The sequence below is a fragment of the Nicotiana sylvestris genome, chromosome 6 (assembly GCF_000393655.2).
Source record: "Nicotiana sylvestris chromosome 6, ASM39365v2, whole genome shotgun sequence".
In the NCBI taxonomy this organism is placed as follows: domain Eukaryota; kingdom Viridiplantae; phylum Streptophyta; class Magnoliopsida; order Solanales; family Solanaceae; genus Nicotiana; species Nicotiana sylvestris.
In genome coordinates this window covers 89,799,220-89,823,194 of record NC_091062.1, presented here as the reverse complement: position 1 = coordinate 89,823,194, position 23,975 = coordinate 89,799,220, and the positions used below count along the sequence as shown (strand labels likewise).

The 23,975-nt window shown below is 40.0% G+C and overlaps 1 protein-coding gene and 1 non-coding gene across 2 annotated transcripts; both read left to right on the top strand.

Moving 5' to 3' along the window:
• Positions 1 to 5,024: 5,024 nt before the first annotated feature.
• Positions 5,025 to 5,131, top strand: LOC138872317 (small nucleolar RNA R71). The gene has a single exon (XR_011400774.1). It is a non-coding gene; the product is annotated as a small nucleolar RNA R71 (small nucleolar RNA).
• A 6,949-nt stretch (positions 5,132 to 12,080) lies between these two features.
• On the top strand, positions 12,081 to 13,418 carry LOC138870915 (uncharacterized). The gene is made up of 4 exons (XM_070148757.1): positions 12,081 to 12,184; positions 12,277 to 12,660; positions 12,802 to 12,871; positions 12,954 to 13,418. The coding sequence occupies exons 1-4, from the start codon at positions 12,081 to 12,083 to the stop codon at positions 13,416 to 13,418; spliced, it is 1,023 nt and encodes a 340-aa protein (XP_070004858.1).
• The last annotated feature ends 10,557 nt before the right edge of the window (positions 13,419 to 23,975 follow it).

Below are 23,975 nucleotides of genomic sequence, written 5' to 3'. Positions count from 1 at the left end.
AGGGGGTGCCCTCCCTGAGACTTCCCCAGTCATAGTTTTATGCTTGATAGACTAACTAATTACTAAATAGAATTGTTGATCAGCCATCAATCATTCCTTATGATTCTAGGGGTTTAGGATATGAAGAGGGCTAAGCTCAACTCAAAGATGCTAAATAAGCGCATTTATTAGAATTTCAATGAGCATTGAATGAGTTGTTAGTTCAGGTCTTTTTGTTTGAGAGATCTCGTTCCAACAGTTTTTCCATAAAGGCTCTCTTTTATTTTCAGTATGGAACCTTGGTTCAGGACCAAAGGACAGGATATGGTCCCATTGAATTATACCTACCTGGTAAACCCCGCCACAACAATCATTTTCTACCTCTCGAACACATGGATGCCAAGCTCCTTTTCTTTAAGATTTTAGGACTCCTAGTTTTAACTTCAATCTTGGAGAAAGGTAAGTGGTCTAGGATCGAGCTATTGGATTGAGCAAGGTTAGGAAGGGAGGCAAGGCGAAAGGCATGCACTAGGTACCGCTGAAATGAATAGCTAACATAGTTATCCCGATGATTTTGCCCGAAGAGTTTAGGGCAGAGTCTGATTATGCTCCTCCAACAGTTCATGCCAAATGTTGTACTTCACAAAAGGTAGAAAATAAATAGAACCAAATCCTGATACTAGGGTGCCCACTCTCCAGAAAAAAGAAGAGGTGGCTCATGCCGGTGCAAGAAGCAATAAAAGAAAAGTCTGATTTCTGATCCAAAACCAGTTTTTTGAATGAAGTTAGAAAGAAATTCTATTGCTCCGGAAGGAAGGCGGTAGGTGGGCTTATATAAGAAATATAGGAATTTCTTCTCTATATCAATCCTTCGATAAAGCAAGAGACGACTATAGAAAAACTGACATTTTCATTTACCGGAAGAAAGGTCATCAAACTGAGCGTCTGAATAAAAGGACTCAGTCCCCATGAACGGCCTAATGTCCGTAAGGTACATTATTAAAGCTTAGGGGCAGGCTTACGGATCAATAGCCCCTAAGGGTCCAAACAGCTCCGATACCAACTTGTCATGACCCAAATCTACCCTGTCGTGATGGCCCTTAACGTGGAACTAGGCATGCCGACTCTTTTACCAAAGCAACTTGATAATCCAAAATGAAGATATCTTTAAGCTATTAATTAATAAAACTTCATAATATAAGTCTAAATGACAAAGTGCAGAAAGAAAAGCCCGACATCGGGGTGTCACAAGTCATGAGCATCTACTAAAAACTGTCTAAAAATGCTAAGACTAATACAATCTGGAAATCAACTAATAATATCTATAGGAATATAGGAGGGAGAAGAGCAAGGTTGCGATTGCCATGCAACTACCTTTCTAACTCCAAAATATCCACGACGGATGAAAGACCAATGCTCGCTAGCACATCCAGCAACCCCTGGATCTGCACAAAAGGTGTAGGGAGTAATGAGAGTACGCCAACTCAGTAAGTAATAAAGGTAAATAAAGACTGAGCAGTAGGAAGCACATAAAATCCACATCGTGAAATCTTAGTAAGTACAACATGCTTTCAAATTAGTATATGAGTCAAATCATCTCGTTTAAAATCCAGTTTTCGGTAAAAATCATTTGAAGATGTTTTTCAACAGCTTCGACAGAGGCTCAATGCAATTTAGAATAACAGTGATGAAAATCATAAACAGCCCCTCGGGCAAACATCACTTGTATACAGCCCATCGGGTAACATGAATCATAAACCGCCCCTCGGACATAACATCACTCATAATCAGCCCCTCGGGCAAATCTCACAATCACTCATAAACAGCCCATCGAGCACAACATGAATCAATAACAGCCCCTCGGGAAAAATATTATATCACTCACTTAGGGTACCCACACTCACTAGGGGTGTGCAGACTCCATAGGGGCTCCTACAGCCCAAGCGTTATAACAAGCCACCTCGTGGCATAAATCAGTCAGGCCCCCAGTCTCTCATACTCATAAATCAGTGACAACATGCTGCAGCGCACAGCCCAATCCCATAATATCCTTACAAAATAGGCCATCGGCCTCACTCAGTCACAACCTCTCTAGCCACTCGGGCTATCAGTAAAAACAGGGTGCTCAGCCCAAAATATCATTTTTTATGCATCAAAATGGGGTAATAAAGACTGAGTTATGAAATCAGTAAACACAACATGACTGAGTATGGATCTTAAATCAAAATAGTAAGAGGTTAATAAGAAAAGGCCCCTAAGGGTCCAAACATCTTTGGCACGCGGCCCAAATATGACATTCAGCTCAATTTATAGCAATTCTTTTTAAAACGCATAAGTATCATATAGTTTTCAATCAAATACGCAACTTAATAGTTGCTATGGGACGGACCAAGTCACATTCCCCAACGGTGCACGCCCACATGCCCGTCACTTGGAATGTGCGTCACCTCAAAGTAGTAAAACGATGTGCAATCCGGGGTTTCATACCCTCAAGACAAGATTTACAATCATTACTTACCTCAAACCTGTCAAATCCCTACTCTACGATGCCCTTGCCTCTGGAATTGGCCTACAAATGTCCCGAATCTAACCAAAAGCAATACAATGTAATCAATATAGGCTAAGGGACCAACTCCCTATGAAAAATTATCAATTTAGACAAAAAACCCAAAATTCACCCAAACCTAGCCCCCAGGCCCATATCTCGAAATCCGACAAAAATTACAAAACTAGAAACTCCTTTCACTCAAGAGTTTATACATACCAAAATCATCGAAATCCGACATCAAATGGTCCCTCAAATCCCCAAATCAAACTCTCCAATTTCAAGCTCCAATCCCCTCAATTTTATCCCTAGTTTCTACTAATTTCATGCTTAAACAACTGAAAATTACCATAATCAAGAGTATAAAGCTTAAGTAACTTACCTCAATGTAAACCCCATTGATTCCCTCTTCAAAACCCTCCAAAAAGCTCCAAGTCCGAATAAAAATGGTGGAAATAACTCAAATTTTGCGAAGGGACCAATTTATACCTTCTGCCCAGGCATTTCTGCACCTGCGGCCCTTTTCTCGCACCTGCGCAACCTCTTCTGCGATCCAAACAATCGCGCATGCGGGCCCACAGATGCTTCAAACTCACTGCATCTGCGGTTCTTCTCTTGGCCCTCAAATTCTACATTTGTGGCTTCCCCGCTGCATCTGCGACATCGCACCTGCAGTCCCAGACGCGCAGGTGCGGAAACATCAGAAGCAACAACTTCAGCTGCACAATCCATTTCCAAATCCTTCGTTAACCATCCGAATTCATCCCGAGTCCCTCGGGACCTCAACCAAAAATACCAACAAGTCACATATCAACATTCAAACTTAGTCTAACCTTTGGAATACTCAAAACAACATCAAAACACCGAATCACCCTCGGATTTAAGCCTAAGAACTCCTAAACTTTCGAATTTCGCAAAACGATGCCAAAACCTACCGAACCCCGTTCGAATGACATGAAATTTTGCACGCACGTCAAAAATGACACTACAAACCTATTCATACTTCCAAAATTCCATTCCGACCCCGATATCAAAACTTCCACTGCCGGTCGAGAAACACCAAATTTCTAATTTCGCCAATTCAAGCTTAAATCTACCACGGACCTCCAAATCACATTCCAGACGCGCTCCCAGGTCCAAAATTACCTAACAGAGCTAAACGAATCATCAAAAATCATATCCGAGATTGTTTACACTTAAGTTAACATCCGGTTGACTTTTTCAACTTACACTTCTAAATAGGAGAGTAAGTGTCTCATTCCACACCGATACCACTTCAGACCCAAACCAACTAACATGATACGATGAAATACAGCTGAGGAACAGATAAAGGATTAGAAATAGGGGAAACGGGGCTATAATTCACGAAACGACCGACTGGGTCGTTACAATGAATTTGCTTCAACATCTCCAAGAATTGCTTGTACTGCTCATCTTTCTAATACTTGGCCAATCTCTGTGGGAATGGTGCTGGAGGTCACTTCTTCCCTGTGATTTGATTTTTTTTCTTGCTCAGGCACTGCTTCAACAGTCGTTTCATGTGCTACCTCAGTCTCCCTTGCAACCTCTTTTTCTTTGCTGGTGTTCTCTTGTGCATTTTGTACCATCACCTCAGTTAACCATGTTGAATTATCTATCTCAATGGGTACTGGCACCAGTGTTTCAGTAGGATGGCTTTCACGAGCAATTTCTTGCTCTAGATCTAGGTCTCTACCATTTCGTAGGCTCACTGCCATAAGCTATTTCAGGCCCTGATCTTTTGGATTGATTTGTGTGTCTGCAGGTAATGTCCCTTGGGGACAATTATTTAAAGCCATCGAAATTTGTCCTAATTGAACCTCAGTACCTGTTATCGCTAATTCATGTGAGTCTACTCTCTCATAATCTGTGGTTGTTGAGGTTGTTAATAATCTATCTGCTGATTTTGCTGGTTATAACCTTGTTGCCTTTGGTAAGGCACCACTTGACCCTGTGGTCACATGGCTCCAAGATTGTTGTTATTGTTGTACTATTGTTGAGCTGCTCTATATTGTTGATTCTGCTGACCCCAATTCTGACCACCTTGCCTCTATCCCTCATAGTTGGTCACATAGTTCATATTTTCTTAATATTGCTGGTCGTCACCTTCTTCACTCCACGAGCAAACATATGGTTGGTTAATGCATTGTGTACATAAACCCCATTAGTTGCATCAACTATGTGTACCTGCTGCTTCTGGCCTGATTCATCTATCTTTTTGGTAAGGATACTCATTTGTGTCACTAGAGTGGCCATATTTTCAACTATGGAGTTAATTGGGTCTAAAGCCACTGAGTGAACTACAAGAGTGATTGGAGAGCCTCTTGTCATCCATTCTGAATTTTGGGCTATCTTGTCAAGTGGGGTCTTGCTTTCTCTGAACGTTTTGCTAAAAAATGCTCCACCTGCTGAAGCATCAACATTGGCCTTTAAGCTATCTTCCAATCCTATGTAAAACCTCTGCCCCAACATCTGCTCTGGAGTGCCATGATGTGGACACTTAACCAACATACCCTTGAATCTCTCCTATGTTTCTTGTAATGTTTCTATTGGTTTCTGTCTGAAGCTCAATATCTCATCAATTTGTTGAGTAGTCTTATTGGGTGGGTAGAATTTGTTCACAAATTGCTTGACTAATTCCTCCCAAGTAGTGATGGAGTTTATCGGGATTGAAGCCAAGTCTGAGTTGCTCCTGTCACTGAGAATGGAAACAACAACAGCTTTATTGCTTCCAGTGTCACATTAGGTTGCCTTTGTGTCACGACCCTAAACCACCCCGGTTATGATGGCGCCTATCGAAGTACTAGGCTAGCTGATTCGACATTTATAACATAAACATGTATTTTTCTTAATTCATTTACTAATCAAATATTTCACAAATCTTTCATTTAAACACTTCAAAACAAGCGGAAACCAATATGCAAAACATCAACCACTGCCCGATCCCGGTGTCACTAGTCACGAGCAACTAAAATACAATCTAATATTGTCTAGTAAATACAAGATGAGTCTGATAAAAACAAATACTAATAGATAGAAAGGAGAAAGGCAAGGCTGCAGACGCCATGCAGCTACCTTGCTAACTTCGAAATGCTCTGAAGGCAAGGAACAACTCTCACTCGGATGCCCTAGCACCTGGATATGCACACAAGGTGCAGGGAGTAACGCGAGTACGCCAACTTAGTAAGTAATAATTATAAATAAATGCTGACTGTAGTGACGATCATTTAAAAACATATATATCTCATAACATAAAATCTCAGTGGAAATAACAAAGTCAAATCAGTAACTCAATTCCGAACATCTCGTAAAAACTCCAGTTTAAATGAAAGTTGTTTAAAAAAATTAGTTCAATATTTTCAATAGAGGCTCAGTATAAAAGAAGAGTGAAATAGTAATTTCATAAAACAAGCCCATCGAGCAAAGTATCACTCATATATATAGCCCCTCGGGCAAGTCTATCAGTCACTCGTGACTCAATTGTCATCAATCAGCACTCACACTCAGCACTTCCGCTCAATAGATACCTCAGAATAGCCACTGTGACGTACAACCCGATCTATAAATATATAGTCGACTGCGCTCACTGAGGGTGTGCAGACACCGGAAGGGCTCCTACAGCCCAAGAGCTATATCGCTGTGACGTGCAACCAGATCCAACACATCGTTGCAGCGTGCAGCTTGATCCATTTATATATATATATATATATATATATATATATATATATATATATATCGGTGCGACGTGCAGCCCGATCCATAAATATATGATCCTTACCATCATACCCTCGGCCTCTCTCAGTCATCAACCTCACAGCCACTCGGGCATTTCAGTGAAATATCAGGGAACTCAGCCCAAACAACTTTCATATATTTAAAGGTAGAGTAATGAAACTGAATCAAACAATAAACAGGTAAAAATCATGACTGAAGATATGCTTTCGAATCAAAACAGTGTGGGGATAATAGAAAAATGCCCCGGAGGGTCCAAACAGTACGGCACAAAGCCCCAAACATGGCATTTAGCCCAAGTTAATAGAATCATTTCTAAAACACATAGATATCATATAGAGCTTATCAACAATATGCAACTCCATAGTTGCTATGGGACGGACCAAGTCGCAATCCCTACTGATTCATGCCCACACGCCCGTCACCTAGCATGTGCGTCATCTCATTTATCAAAATAGTACAAAATTCCAAGGTTTCATACCCTCAGCTCTAGATTTACAATCGTCACTTACCTCAAACTGGGCGAAAATCTACTCCGCGATGCCCTTGCATCTCGATCCGGCCTCCAAATGCTCCGAATCTAACTAAAATCAGTATATTATCATCAATACACGCTAAAGAAATGGAACCCACACGAAAATTATCAAAAGACCCAAAATCCCGAATTTGCTCAAACCCGGCCCCCGGGTTGACGTCTCAAAATTTGACAAAAATTGCAAAACTAGAAACTCCTTTCATTCCCGAGTCTATACATACCAAAATCATCAAAATCGGACCCCAAATGGTCCCTCAAATCCCCAATTTAAACTCTCAAATTTCATGCCCTAATCTCCCAATTTCTTCTCTAATTTTCTCACTAATATCATGGTTAAACAATGGAATAATCGCCCTAAAAACAAGATACAAGGTCCAAGTATCTTGCCTCTCTGAAAACACTTGATTCCCTCTTGAAACCACAGCCCCCAAGCTCCAACTCATCCAAAAATGGTGAAGAAATGGCAAAAAAACACGAAGAGGGTCTTTTATACTTTCTGCCCAGCTATTTCCGCATCTACGGACAATATCTCGTACCTACGGGCCGCTTCTGCGCCCAAAAATTTGCACCTGTGAAAATCACTTAAGTCCTCAGATGCCGCACCTGCGGGCTCGCAGATACGGTCCAACCCTCTACTCCTGCGACCATTGCCGCTTCCGCAGTCTCTTTTCCTCTCCTGCGGCTCGCACTTGCGATCCCCAATCCGCAGGTGCGGTTATGACAGAAAACAACAGCTTCAGTTGCAACTTCAATTTCTCCAACTCTCCAATAACCCTTCGAAATCATCCCGAGGCCATCGGGACCTCAACCAAACCTACCAACAAGTCACCTATCACCATTCAAACTTATTCCAACCTTCGGAACACTCGGAACAACATCAAAACACCAAATCACCCTCGGATTCAAGCCTAAGGATCTCCAAACTTTTGAATTTCGCAAATGATGCAAAAAACCTATCAAACATCACCCGAATGACCTGAAATTTTGCACACACATCACAAATGATACAACGGACCTACTTCAATTTCCGGAATTCCATTCTGACCCCGATATCAAGATTTCCACTATCGACCGGAAAACGCCAAATTTCCAAATTTTGCCAATTCAAGCCTAAACCTACCACAGACCTCCAAATTACATTCCAAACACGCTCCTAAGTCCAAAATCTCCTAACGAAGCTATCCGAACCATCAGAATTCCCATCTGATACCTTCTACTCATAAGTCAATATCCAGTTATATTTTCCAACTTAAGCTTCTACATAAGAGACTAAGTGTCTCTTTCCACTCCATGAATACTCTGAACCCGAACCAACCAACACAATACGATGATATACAACTGAACAATACATAAAGAAGTAGAAATGGGAAAAACCGGACTGTAACTCATGAAATGACTGGTCGAGTCGTTACACTTTGTGTGGCACATATCGATAGAAAATTCTTCAGATGCTGTTGAGGATCTTCAATGTATGACCCTAAGAACAGTCCTTTATTCTGCAACAAATGTAGTATGTTGGTTGTGATTTGAAATAATTATGCTTGTATCTGAGGGACTGTAATTGAGGTTGCCAGATTATCGGCAGTGGGTTGTGCCCAGTCATACAATGCTGCTTCTGGCACAAGAGGCACCACACCCTGATTGTTTGGGTCATTCGTATTGTTTCTGTTATTTGGATTTTCTACTTTGTCATCCATGTCTGGTTCGATTTGTTCTGTTGTTTTTTGTAATTCTTGTTTGCACGATTCGGTGCCTTGAAGACATTCTCAGGATCTGATAATGCTACAAACAATTTACCAATTCTTGAGGACTTTCTAGGCATGCACCTATAACACCCAAGACTACAAACATTAGAATTTCAGTGTACTTGGTTTAAATTGAAGAAAATTGACTACGCTAAGCATTTTAGCACTTCTTTTAGCTATAATTAATAACATCGTTAACTCCCCGGGAACGTTGCCAAAATTTGGTCACGCCCAACTATGCCTTATAAAAAAGACAAAGCGGTCATTGCAAATATATTCTGGTTAACAAGTCCGGAGTCGAATCACATAGGGAATTAACCTATTAAACACAACTATTGGACTCACACAAATTCATGTATTCAATCTTCAGAAATATTTAAGTAATAAATTAGATGTTTATTAACTAAATATTACGTAATAAAAATGCAATAAATAAGAAGTAACTACGAACGGGTTGTAGACAAGAATTGGAATGATCTAAGGTTCTGATTTCCCCTATTGTCGGAATCTTTTCCGCTATGTTTCTTATAAATTTGCCTAAGTCTTCTCTATCAATCATGAGCACTCTGGTGTTGTAACTCTCTCCCGAGTAATTACAACAATATACTAGACATATTCTCCTGAATTACACTAGCTAGCCTTAAGTACAGCTCACTTAGGTCGCACCAAGGTTTCGTTATCCCTAATCCCACCTTTAAACCCTTCGTATTGATCCCTCATATACGTTAGGAGTGATATTATTCAACAGCTACCTAAATATGCACTCTCTCCTGAGTAATACATATTAAATAGGAACAGTTAATTGAGGGCCCTTCAATCAACAACAATAAGCATATAGTTGAACAAATAGAGAGAATACAATAGCAAATCTATATTAACGTAACAAGAAAATCATCCTCCAATAGGTTCTATCAAAATCCTAGATTAGGAGTTTAGCTACTCATACTCATAGTAACAATATCCAAAGTATGTTGCATAAGTGAATTACAAAGTAAGGATTGAGGGATGTAGAAGGCGATGATTCTAACTCCTTAGTAGTGTTCCGTGAGCTATCCTTGCATATGGTTGCAAAAGTCCTTCAAAGTGGCATTTTTAGGTCTATCTATATATTTAGGCAAGACCTAAACGTGTAGGTCAAATCCTAGTCAAGCCGGAAAACAAATTAAGTCTTCAAAACTCGGACTGGACCTGGCCCCAGGCCTGGCGTCGCCAGCCTCAGCCTGGCCTTTGCCTTGCAGCGCCAGCCTAACGCCAGCTTCAGCCTGGCCTTTGGTTGGCCTCGCCAGGCTAAAGCCTGGTTAAGTTGGCCTTTGCCTGGCCTCTACAGGTCTCTCCTTTTCATTGTTCTCGAGCACACTTTCAACATTTAAGTATCTCTTTTGCTCTACTTTTATATCCAATTCACATACACATAAAATAGACTCTATTACACACAAAGAAAGTGTAATTTATCATTAAAGCATGTAAAATACAAGGCACATAATGTTCTAAACCATGAATTATAGCCACACATCACTAACCAAACATTAGAAAATATTTTCCGGAAAAAGCTTTCTACTCACCAACCAAACAAGAAAAAATAAGTGATAAAACCACTCATTTTCCATGAAAATATTTTCGAGAAAAATATTTTTCATGGAAAAATTTTTCCCTCATACCAAACACACCCTAAATCATAAAGATTTTATATGCAATAAATATGACTTGAATTTATCTATCTATACTACTATAAAAGTGGGAACCCTATAACTAAAAGGTCAAATTACTTAAATGTCCTTTTAAATTAACTAAATTTTCTACTCCTTAAAAACATAACGTCAAATCACGTATTCTCAACAAGAAGAATGGCACATCTAATTGCCATTTGACGCATCCCTTCGTCATCACTTATACCACTAGAGACTTATCTAACCTCATTAATATCACTATCAAAAGACATGAGACGAATATGTTCACAGAGATTGCAATTACTTCATGATAAAAGTGCCTCATATATATAGCATTTAATTTCTAGCAGTAGTATTAAAATAAATTCAAAAGAAAATTGATACTTTAATTGCCTTGACATTACCTTATGCTAAGTATAAAAATATAAATTTCACTGTTGCTATTTAATTTGTCCATTGTTTGTGCCTCTAACTCTTTAGCTATGTAAGTTTTAGCCGAGTTAGAGTTGAGTGGGTAGCTACTATTTCAAATTTGGAATAAAGGTGAAGTTTTGCTGGTGAATTAGAACAAAATTAGGGCTTAGGGTTTTGCTGGTGAAATATCTTCCTCTGATTCTTTGATGAATCTGGAGATTATTAAAAAGGATTGCTTCAATACAGGTTTCATTCTTTATTCCCTATTAATTTTGTTGCAAAATTATGATAGGTAGGTGCTGCGATTTAGTTCGTAGTAGAAAATTTTGGGTCTTTTTTTTGAGGTCTTACATATTCTTGCTTGTCGATGTTTGTTTGTCGAATATATAGTTGTATGCATGATGCTTGTTGTTAGTTTTGGATTTCAGGTCTTTTTATGTTAGATTAATAAAGTGTTCTGTGTTTTTGGCCTTATTCTTTGCTATTTTTACTATTATTTTAGGGTAATGGCAGATAAATATCTGAATTTGAGATTTCATATTGGTGGTATGCTTGTGAATGAGGTAGGGCCGGTTTATGTTGGGGGGAACATTGAATATACCTTTAATATGGATACGGACAAATTTTCTATTCCAGAAATTGTTGATTATGCCAAGGATTTTGGGTTTACCAATGTAGGAAAAATGTATATTGTATCTTCTAAGGATGACAGTTTGGTAGAATTGAAAAATGATAGGGATTTGTTGGTACTTGCTGAGCTGTTAAGTAACAAGGATACAATAGACATTTATGTATGCCATAAGGGAGATAATGTGGTCCAGAATAGCCATGTGACTAGTGAGGTTGTTGAAGAATCTTCCAGTAGGGTTGTTGAAAGTTTTAATGAACCGTTAGGTTCCCAAATTGAAAATATTGATTGTAGTGGTCAAATAGAACCCCCTAAACAGTCACATGTTGTAGAAAAACTTCCTAGAAACTCCTTAGTAAATGAAGATGATTCTGACATAGAAGATGAAGACTTAGAGGAAGATGACATAGGTAATGTTGCAGATAGTGATAAATCTAGCAGTTCTGATGATGAAGAGCATGCGGCTGATTATGGTAGTGATGTGCATGAAGATTTGAACATAGTTAAAACAGATTTGAAGGCTTATAAAAAGAAAAAAGGAGCACCAAGAAAGAAAGTTGTTGCTGAGTGTTTTCTTGGACCAGTTGGGATAGATCCAGGTTTTGAAGGCATAGATAAAGGGAAGAAAAATATTTCTGGTAAGTTAGTTGGTGATGAGCCTTTTTATGACAGTTCAGATGCTGATAGTTTTGTGAGTGATAGTGACAATGAGAGTGGCAGTGAATCAGGGAACATAAGTGGTAACATGAAAGCAAGAAAGGAGAACAAGAGGGTAATATATGATCCAAAATGAGAAAAGGTGGTTTGGAAACTTAACATGGTCCTTGAAAATGTATATAAGTTTAGGGAAGTTGTCACCAGGTATACAATAGAAAGAGGATGTGAGCTCGAGAAGATTACAAATGATAAAAACAGAGTTAGGTAAAATGCAAAACTAGTGGATGCCATTGGTTGTTGTTTGCAAGCAGAGAGCTCAAATCTGTTGATTTCATTATCAAAACTTATAATCCTAGGCATAACTGCAACAAGACCAACACAAATTCAATGTGCAATACCAAGTATCTTGCAAAGTACTATAAAAGTAGGATAATTTCACAGTCGTGCATAAAGGGTTGGGAGATGCAAGATTTGGCAAGGGAGGATTTGGGTTTATATGCTGGAAAAAAATTTTGTTTGAAAGCTAGGAAACAAGTATTGAAAGAAGTGATGAGTGATCATGTGAAGGAGTTTGGCAGGATTTATGATTATAGAGATGTGCTCCTTCAATCAAATCCAGGGAATACATGTGTGGTAAAAGTGACAGATTCTGAAGATGGAAATAAATTATTTCACTCCTTCTACATTTTCTTTGCAGCAATGAAAAGGGGATTTATTGAAGGGTGTAGAAAATGTATTGGGTTAGATGGTTATTTCTTGAAGGGAATATCTAAGGGATAGCTACTTGTTGCTATTGCAAAGGATGGGAACAACCAAATATTTCCAATAGCATGGGCTATAGTTGGGACAGAAAGTAAAGACACATGGTGTTGGTTTTTAAGGATATTGAAGTCTAATTTGGAGATCAATGATGAAGGAGCAGAATTCACAATCATTAGTGATATGGAAAATGTACTATCTTATTTAAACTAAAAAGATATTTGTTTTTAAGCTAACATTATCTTTTTTCAGACTAACAGTGTCTTTTTTGCAGGGTTTATATTCAGCAGTTCAAAAATATCTTCCTGAATGTGAGCATAGAATGTGTGCAAGACATATTCTAGCTAATTGGCAACAGAAATGGAAGGGTATTGAGAGAAAAAATGGGTTTTGGAGCTGTGCAAGATCAACTTATGAAGCTAAACTTAAAGCAAACTTGGACAAGCTAAGTAAGTTAGGTCACAAGATATATAAAGACTTGGTAAACTACAATCCTGAGAAATGGAACAAAGCAATGTTTAGAACTTCTTCCAAGTGTGACAGTGTGGATAATAACATGGCTAAAAGCTTCAATGCTTGGGTTTTGGGTCCTAGGCACAAGACAATTATTAGCATGCTTGAAGAAATTAAGATAAAGGTAATGAATAGGTTCACCAAAGTGAGGGCATTTGCAGATACTTGGAATGAAGGTATATCACCAATGGAAATGTGTTGGTTACAAATGTGGAGAAGTGTATGAAGTGCACAATACACTGGAATGGTGATTTTGGGTATGAAGTTAAGGGTGCTACATGTATTAAACACATTGTCAAGTTGACTGAGGGAGTATGTAGTTGCAGAGCTTAGCAACTAAAAGGGATACCTTGTGCACATGGTATGGCTGCAATTCATCACAAGAGACTTAATCCACTTGACTTCATTTCTGAGTTGTACAAGAAGGAGACCTACCTAAAAGCTTATTCTCATTTTATACAACCAGTACCATGCATGGAGATTTGGCCTGAGTCAATAAATGCAAAGGTTGAACCTCCTCTAGTTAGAACAATGCCTGGAAGGCCCACAAAAAAGAAGAAGAAAGGAAGCTGGGAGATAAAAGCAGTGGCAAGCTTACAAAGAAAGGAATATCAATGAGTTGCTCAATTTGAAAGTCCACAGCTCATAATAGAAGAAGATGTCCAAATAAACCTCAAAGCACTTTAGAGGTACTTTTTGTTATTTTCTGTTTTTGTTACATTCTTTTACTTTCTGTTATCTTGCTTCTGTTTGGGACTGCCTCCTATTAGAAACTGAGTCATGGGGACTGCTGGTTTGTACTACTGGTTTTCTGTTTCTACTTCAGTTTGTACAACTAGTTTTCTGTTTCTACTGAATGTTATAATGGGCTGTAGTTGGGACTGCTGAATATTTGGGATTGCTGAATGTTTGGGACTGCTAAATGTTAGTTTCTGCTGAATGTTACAATAATGTTTGGGACTGCTATTAGCTATTATTTGTATTAACTGTTACCTGATAGTTTGACTATTTCTGCCTCCTGTTAGTTGTTAGTTTCTGTTGAATGTTACAATGTTGTTTAGGACTATTGTTAGCTATTAGTTTGGGACTGTTATGTATCAGTTAGTTGTTAGCTTAAGTTAGCTGTTAGTTTGGGACTGTTAGTTCTGATTAGGGTTGTTTTGTATCAGTTAATTCAGCTAGTATCAACAATATTACTTGTTAGATTGGTATTAGCTGATTGGAACTATTTCTATTTATGCAAAGGGAGTGGCTCACTCACAAAAATCAACCTCTAAAAAGAGATCAAAGGCTGACTCCCAAGCATCTGCTAGTAAGAAGAATGATAAATCTAAGGGTGGTAAAGGAAGAAGCAGTAGCAACATAGTGCAGAACTCATAAAACTCAGATGTGCAACAATCTCAAGCAAGCAACAGAGATGCTCTTACTGCATTTAAGAGGCCAAGAGTAGTGGGACATAGAGTATTTGTTAGCAAAAGTGGCTATACATGTGTTGAGCTAATTAGCAGTTTGGTTGCTAGTTTTGAGGTTGAAAGTTAAATTATATTGTCTGATATCTATTTTTTTAACTTAATTTTCAGCAAGGGAGGCATGTTAGTAGGGTAATCGACTGTGGAAGGAACAATGGAGCAGTTGAAAGTTCAGTCGTAGTGACCGGTGATCTTGGTTATAAACCAAGTAAAGTCCTGAAATGGAAGGGAAAGCAAGCAATAACAACTAGACAACTTCAACATAGAAGTGCTTTACTACAGCGTTTAAGGACAAAATCACCAAAAGCTAATGAAAAAATTGGAGGTGTTTGAGCTTCAATACTACTCTATTGGGAACTGTTGTATGTCGATACTATGATTGTGTTTTGGATAATATTTTTGTGGTACAAGTTATGATGTAAACTCTTAAAACTTATTTTACTTCAATGCACCTTATGTGATGTAATGTAAAACTAGTCAATTGTAGGCTTTTTGACCTCTAATACAATGTGTTATTTCTCAATACATCGTCAAGCTTCTTTTGTAGGTCTTAGGTTAATATGTATAAGAATGTTCTTCTTTCTCCGTAAAAAGGAAGCTTTCTTACTTCCCTTCTGTTTGGTTCTTTCCAGATAGTTGGTTCCTTTTGGTATTTGCTTTCTGTGGAATGCTATGATACATGCTGGCAAGAAGCTTGTAAACATAATGGAACATGCAACACTGATTTCTTGTACTGTTTTAAATGGAGATCAAACACATAGCAATTACATTACACTTCCTAGCATTTGAAACAAAAGCAACAACCAAGTTTCAAATTACACAAAATTTTCTAGCATTTGAACAACCAAAAATACACATTGAAACATATACTAATAATAGCAGCATCTTCAAGATTTTCTTCTTCTTCAATTCAGCCTCAAGTTCCATTTTATCCTTTTGTAAGCCAAGAATTATCACCTTTGATTGGCCAAAAAATTTCGGATCATACCATTGGAAAAATCCACAAGCCACACGATCCTTAGCTTGAAAATTTTAACCAAACCATTATAAATAAAAGCAAAATTTAGCCATATTATATCACATAAAATATGATGATTTGAAAGATGATTACCCCATAGTACTTGCATCCAAAAAGCGTCTTCCTGGGTTAGCATTTGTCGTTGATGTTCTCAAAGAAGCAGGTTGCCCACAACCACAAAACACATTAAACCTCATAACTCATCTACAATAGGTGTTCTTCTTTCAAATAAATTTGGGTAACAATGAAGGATGGATAAAATGAGAAAGATAAAAAATTAACTCAATAAACAGAGAGAGAATTTCAAATGGATTAAGATGAAGAAAGAGATAAAAAGGGTGAAGAAATGGTGAAGAAATAGTGAAGAAAGGTGAAGAAGTGGAGAAGATGGTGTAATATAAAGAAAAAAGGGATAAAATATAAAAAAAATTAAATAAATGGGCTAATTAACCGTTATTCAAGTTGTTACGTGGGCACCTTTTCATCGTTCACACGCTCTTACACAACTGATTTCACACAATATGCCACATAAGCGACTGGGAGAGTTATTACGAAGGGGGATATAGTTCAGGGGGTTTCCGGGGACACTTGTTAGTTTAGGTAGGAAACTGACAAAAATTGTTTAGTTTAGGAGGGTTTGAGGGTATTAAATCGATATAAAAATGTGAAGTTCATTAGATCTAATTCACAGTGTATGTAGATAACAACAAGCTTAAATAAGAATAATTATGGAAATCTTTCATCCAATTAATAAAACTAAGCACTTTCCTCATTTAAATTCGTGAACTTTCCAGCAATAAGTCATATGAATTATAAGGGTTCCGGTTCTATTGTCACACACAAATACCACCAAGGATGATCGGCCCGATCCAATATAAAAGTTAAATGTGCACTGCCGAGGGTCGAATGGCCCGAACCATAAATGCATCTATTCTCCCCGCTGGCGAATCATACATGCTACGCGGTAAAAGCATAACCCCGCTCGCGAGTCATACATGCAACACGGTAAACATAATTTTCATCATTTAAAATACAACACTTCTTTAATTCCTTTTTATAAAAATGAACACAATTCACTTGAAGCCTGTAAATCCTTAGATTTCTTCAACTTACTTTCTTTCATACATTAGCATATATAAGCAATTAATAGCGGCCACGAAGCATGATGTGATCCTAGAACTACCCGGACATAACAGGAATAGTGGCTACATATAGACCCTCGTCACCTCATGCGTACGTAGCCAACACAATTAATCATATATTAATTAAGTTCACCTATGGGGATATTTCCTCCTACAAGGTTAGAAAAGAGAGTTATCTCGTTTCGAGCCTACTTCCAACTCAAGAATGCGTCCAAACTCTCAAACCGGAGCCGCAAAAACCGAAACTATTCAAATAGTGTAAAAGTCCATCATTATAGGTTTACAAATTCATATTCTAGCTATTAAAGCGATTATCCATCCCCAAGGGCAAGGTTCTTAAAATTCAACCCCAACCCACGTGCTCGGATTTCAGAAATTTTCGAAGAAAGTTGTTACCCATAACCTAAGGATCAAGAATATATGATTTTTACTTCATTCCATAATGAATTACGTGGTAAAATCTTGTTTTTATCAAAACCCCTAGGTTTTACTCTAATCCCATGATTTTCACTAATCTTTACATGTTAATTTACCCAAAATCCAAGTATTTAACTCAAATAAGGTAGGGATAACTTACCTTTAAGAGCTTGGTGAAAATCTTCTCTCAAGAGCTCCAAAATCACCCAACTTTTGAGTGGAAATGAGCCAAAAATGGCTAACACCTGCAATAAATGAAGGTCACTGCCTTCAGTGATTTCCGCATCTGCGGTCCTGGGTGTCACGACTCGAATTTCCCACCGTCGAGACCGTGATGGCGCCTAACATTGAACCCGCTAGGCAAGCTAACGTTACTGATTATTTTACCCTTTTACTTTATCTTTTAGCAATTTACAAGTTAACATAACATAAACACCGGCATAAAATGCGGAAGAACGGAATTTAATAATTTAACTGAATACTAATACGAAATTCATAATACAACTCCACCCAGAACTGGTGTCATAATATCAAGGACTATCTACGAATACTACAAACAGTGGTCAGAATAAGAAAATACAAATTTGTCTCAGAAATAGATAAAACAAAAGGAAATATGATAGGAGGGGACGTCAAGGCCTGCAGGACTACCTCGGGTCTCCATTGGACTGAAGGCAACAACCTCAAACTACGGTCCGTAGGGTCCAGTACCGAGATCTGCACAAAAGAGTGCAGAGTGTAATATTAGTACAACTGACCCCATGTACTGGTAAGTGTCGAGCCTAACCTGGGCAAAGTAGTGACGAGGCTAGGACATGACGACCATATAAACTTGTGCAATTAAATCATATACGAGAAGCAATAATAGCAAGAATTAAACAGAATAAGACGGGGGTAAAGGAGAAACATGATGAGGGGGATATCAGGTTATGACAATAATAAATTAAAACGACAAAGTAAATATCAAACTTGAAGCAATGGGTACCCTTCTGGGTCAATTTGGTCATCGAGGCTGCAATAGATGAAAACCCCTCCACAAACCGACGGTAATAGCCCGCCAAACCCAAGAAACTCCGGATCTCTGTAGCTGATGTGGGTCTAGGCTAGTCCTTGACTGCTACAATCTTCTTAGGATTCACCTAAATACCTTGTGCTGATACGATGTGACCCAAGAATGTTATTGAACTCAACCAAAACTCACATTTTGAAAACCTAGCATACAACTGACTATCTCTCATAGTCTGAAAAATGACTCGAAGATGCTGCTCGTGCTCCTCCGGCTGCGGGAATAGATCAAAATATCATTATTGAAGACAATCACGAAGGAATCCAAATAAGGATTGAACACTCGGTTCATCAAATCCATGAAAGCTGCTAGGGCATTTGTCAACCTGAATGGGATCACTAAGAACTCATAATGCCCGTACCGAGTGCGGAAAGCTATCTTAGGGACATCGGATGCCCTAATCCTCAACTAATGGTAGCCAGACCTCAAATCAATCTTTGAAAATACCTGGGCACCCTGAAGTTGATCGAACAAATCATCAATCCTCGGCAATGGATACTTGTTCTTGATGGTGACTTCGTTCAACTGCCAATAATCTATGCACATCCTTATCGACCCATCCTTCTTCTTAACAAACAACATTGGCTCACCCCAAGGCGAGACACTAGGTCTATTAAAGCCTTTATCCAGCAAGTCCTGCAACTGTTCTTTCAATTCTTTCAACTCTGGCAGGGCCATACGATATGGCGGAATAGAAATGGGCTGAGTGCCCGGAGCCAAATCAATACAAAAGTCAATATCCCTGTCGGGTGGCATACCCTGCAGGTCTGCAGGAAATACCTTTGGAAACTCACCAACAACGGGCACATAATCTATAGAAGGAACCTCAGCACTAAAATCACGAACATACGCCAAATAGGCCAAACATCCCTTATCAACCATACGTCGAGCCTTCATATATGAGATAACCCTGCTGGTAGAATGACGAGGAGTCCATCTCCACTCCAAGTGAGGCAACCCCAGCAATGCTAAGGTCACGATCTTGGCATGATAGTCCAATATAGCATGATAAGGGGATAACCAATCCATCCCCAAAAATGACATCAAAGTCAACCATATCGAGAAGTAGGAGATCTACACGGGTCTCAAGACCCCCAATAACAACCACGCAAGCACGATAAACACGATCTACCACAATAGAATCACCCACCGATGTAGATATATAAATAGGAGCACTCAAAGAATCATGAGGCACAACCAAATATGAAGCAAAATAAGAAGACATATAGGAGTATGTAGACCCTGGATCAAATAGTACTGAAGCATCTCTGCTGCAAATTGAAACCGTACCTATGATAACGGCATTGGATGCCTCAGCCTCAGGCCTGGCTGGGAAAGCATAACATCGGGGCTAGGCCCCACCACCTTGAACTACATCCCTAGGATGGCCTCCTACTGTTTAACCTCCACCTATAGTTGCCTGACCTCAATCGCTAACGGTCTGACCTCCACCTCTGACACCTCGACCCCTACCTCTAGCTAGCTGAGCAGGCGGTGGAACACCCGGTGCCGGAACCATGGTACAAGAACCCTGATGCTAAGAACTGCTCGATGCTCGAGGGAAAAATCTAGCAATGTGCCATGGATAACCACATGTATAACAAGACCTCGGCTGTTGAGACTGCTGACCTTGAAACTGACCCTGACGGCCTAAGTAACCACCCTAAAAACTCTGGAGCGGCGGTGCACTGATAGGAGCTGGTGGTTCACTATAGAGCAACTAATCAGAATACTGCATATGAGAACCATGTCGGGTTCCATTTTAGTGCGGAATAGAAATGGGCTGAGTGCCCGGAGCCAAATCAATACAAAAGTCAATATCCCTGTCGGGTGGCATACCCTGCAGGTCTGCAGGAAATACCTTTGGAAACTCACCAACAACGGGCACATAATCTATAGAAGGAACCTCAGCACTAAAATCACGAACATACGCCAAATAGGCCAAACATCCCTTATCAACCATACGTCGAGCCTTCATATATGAGATAACCCTGCTGGTAGAATGACGAGGAGTCCATCTCCACTCCAAGTGAGGCAACCTCAGCAATGCTAAGGTCACGATCTTGGCATGATAGTCCAATATAGCATGATAAGGGGATAACCAATCCATCCCCAAAAATGACATCAAAGTCAACCATATCGAGAAGTAGGAGATCTACACAGGTCTCAAGACCCCCAATAACAACCACGCTAGCACGATAAACACGATCTACCATAATAGAATCACCCACCGATGTAGATATATAAATAGGAGCACTCAAAAAATCATGAGGCACAACCAAATATGAAGCAAAATAAGAAGACACATAGGAGTATGTAGACCCTGGATCAAATAGTACTGAAACATCTCTGCTGCAAATTGAAACCGTACCTATGATAACGGCATTGGATGCCTCAGCCTCAGGCCTAGCTGGGAAAGCATAACATTGGGGCTAGGCCCCACCACCTTGAACTACATCCCTAGGATGGCCTCCTACTGTTTAACCTCCACCTATAGTTGCCTGACCTCAATCGCTAACGGTTTGACCTCCACCTTTGACACCTCGACCCCTACCTCTAGCTAGCTGAGTAGGCGGTGGAACACCCGGTGCCGGAACCATGGTACAAGAACCCTGATGCTAAGAACTGCTCGATGCTCGAGGGAAAAATCTAGCAATGTGCCACGGATAACCACATGTATAACAAGACCTCGGCTGTTGAGACTGCTGACCTTGAAACTGACCCTGACGGCCTAAGTAACCACCCTAAAAACTCTGGAGCGGCGGTGCACTGATAGGAGCTGGTGGTGCACTATAGAGCAACTAATCAGAATACTGCATATGAGAACCATGACCACTTGGAGCATCGTGAGAAGCCTAGAGTGCTTAATGAAACATCCTGGGAGGATGGACCCTACAAAAACTCTAGAGTGGTGGTGCATTGATAGGAGTTGGTGGTGCACTGTAGAGCAACTAATCAGAATATTGCATATGAGAACCACGTCCACCTGGAGCACCGTAAGAAGCCTGGAGTGCTGAATGAAACGGCCTGGGAGGATGGCCCCTACCAAAATAATCCTTGCCTCCAGATAAGGTACCACTAAACCTGACAGAATGACGGGGCCTCTTGTCAGACCCCTGACCACTCCCCTATAATAGAACCATCTCAACTCGCCTGGCCACATTGGCTGCATCCTAGAAAGAAATCTCGCTCCCTATCTCCTTAGCCATCTGCAATCTGATAGGCTGAGCTAGTCCCTCAATAAACCTCCTCACCCTCTCTTTCTCGGTGGGAAGTATAATAAGAGCATGATGGGCCAAGGCAATAAATCTGGTCTCATACTGAGTGACGGTCATAGAACCCTACCGGAGACGCTCAAACTACCTCTGATAGTCCTCCCTCTGAGTGATAGGAAGAAACTTCTCCAAAACTAACTGAGAGAACTGGTCCCAAGTCAAAGCAGGTGACCTAACTGGTCTATCCAAACAATAATACCTCCACCAAGTCTTGGCGGAATCTGACAGATGAAAAGCAGTAAAATTGACCCCATTGGTCTCCACTATCCCCATGTTCTGTAGAACCTCCTGACAGCTGTCCAAATAGTCCTGGGGATCCTCTGAAGATGTACCACCATAGGTAGTAGTGAAAAGCTTGGTGAACCAGTCCAACCTCCACAAAGCATCAGCATACATAGTTGCTCCATCACCGGTTTGAGCTACAACACCCGGCTGAACTACCCTAACTGGCTGAGCTGCTGGAGTCTGAAACGGAGGAGCCATCTACTCCGGGGTGCGAGTAGCGAGAGTCTATGCTCCTCCCCTAGACTGAGAGATGGCTGGTGCTACAGGAAGTAATCTTGCTTGGGCGACACTCTCCATAAGGTCCACTAGACGGACCAGAACATCCTGGAGTACTAGGGTACCAATGAACCCATTTGGGACCTGAGCAGGCCCTGCTAGAATGGTCTGGGCTGGAGCCTCGTCCTCAAACTCTACCTGAGGCTTCGCCGCTGGTGCTGCTGCTCTAGGCTGAGCTCTGCCCCTACCTCGGCCTCTGCCCCTTGTAGGAGCTGTCACTGGGGGCTCGGGCTACTGATTAGCGGATAAAGAAGCACGTGTTCTTGCCATCTACGAAAGAACAAAGTAGAAGTTCAATTAGCATTGAGAAATCAAATCGCACGACAGAGATGAATAGAAGGAAAATTGTTCCTAACTCTGTAGCCTCTGGGAGATAAACACACATGTCTCTGTACCGATCTCTCAAACTATACTAAGCTTGTCCGTGAATTGTGAGACCTAAGCAACCTAGAGCTCTGATACCAACTTGTCATGACCCGAATTTCTCACCGTCGGGACCGTGATGGCACCCAACATTGAACCCGCTAGGCAAGCCAATGTTACTGATTATTATAGACGCCCCCTTTTTCTATACGTGGGTCGAAATCGGGTATACGACATTGGGAGGACAATTCTATTCCCTTTCGAGAATTGGGTTTTAGAAGTTGAAGAGTCGCCACCTAATGATTATAGTGCATTAGGACACTTTTAAGAAAGGTTTGAGTTGGAAAACCAGAGTTCCGGTAAGGGCTAGAAATTATCTCGAGGGAAAGGTGTTAGGCATCCCTCAAGATCCACTAGTGTGGTCCCGGCCATGTTACAATTGTGATTTTACAAGAAAACAATCAAGGCTCAAATAAGGACTCGCATATAACATTGCAATTACGTTGAAAACTTTTGGAGGCAAGTAGAGAGGGCGGAAATTTATGAAAAAAGATTTGAATAGTCTTACAAGAAGAGATGAAAGTAAATAAAGGGAAGGGGGTCCTAGGTTTATGATTAATATGGATCACTTCAATGCAATATCCAGCAATCACTCCTCAAAAGAGGGGTCGCACGAGATATTAGCGCACCGGTCATCATATCCATATTCTACCCTTACTACCCCGTTAAGGTATTAAAGTGCGGAATGGTATCGTTACTTATTGCATGCTATTACCCGCCCCAATCCTATCAGTCTCGGAGGCATTGAGACTACTAATCCTACAGGGTAAGGAGTAGGCTGAACCCTCAGGTTTAAAGGATAAAATGCTAAGCGACATACGTAACAAATAGGACCGCACATAAGGGAGCATACAAAGACAAATAAAGGCTCACAGATCCCTCCACAAGTGAACATGTAATCAGCACGTCTCAAACGCATTTAAGGTCTCAAATAGGGGAGTTTTCAGAAAACAGGAATAGATAACAACAGTTTAGTTTAGCGACAAATAAAAAAAATCGTTAAAGCATGGTTTTTGAAAATCAAGTAGTGACAGTAGCTTAACGAGGTGTTGGACAAGTATTCAAAATAGCACAATTCTAGGCAGACAATGGTAACCCAGTAGTTTGAAAACATAATAGAACAAGAATCAGAAAATCAGTGAGAGTAAATAGATGCACAATTTCAAGATTTTGTTTCCAGATAGAGCGGGAGTTTTTTTTAAAAAAAAGCAGAGTGAACTTCAGCAAGAATGGGAGCAGCAGAGTTCAAAATTATAAGAGCCTGATTGGTCTTAAACTGGTAAAACATGATTAATCGATTCTTATTAGGCCTAAAGTTTGTCTAGGCGTCATATGCGTTGCCTAATTATCTTAAAGGGTGAACATGCATATCAATTTTTAGTTGTAAGAGGGATAAACAAACAGTTAACCAT

Bases quoted from the DNA above. Each gene is read 5' to 3' on its own strand.
- LOC138870915 (XM_070148757.1), top strand. From the start codon at position 12,081: ATGGTCCTTGAAAATGTATATAAGTTTAGGGAAGTTGTCACCAGGTAT. The intron at 12,185-12,276 runs GTAAAATGCAAA...TTATAATCCTAG, and splicing joins AATGATAAAAACAGAGTTAG to GCATAACTGCAACAAGACCA. The intron at 12,872-12,953 runs GTACTATCTTAT...TCTTTTTTGCAG, and splicing joins TCATTAGTGATATGGAAAAT to GGTTTATATTCAGCAGTTCA.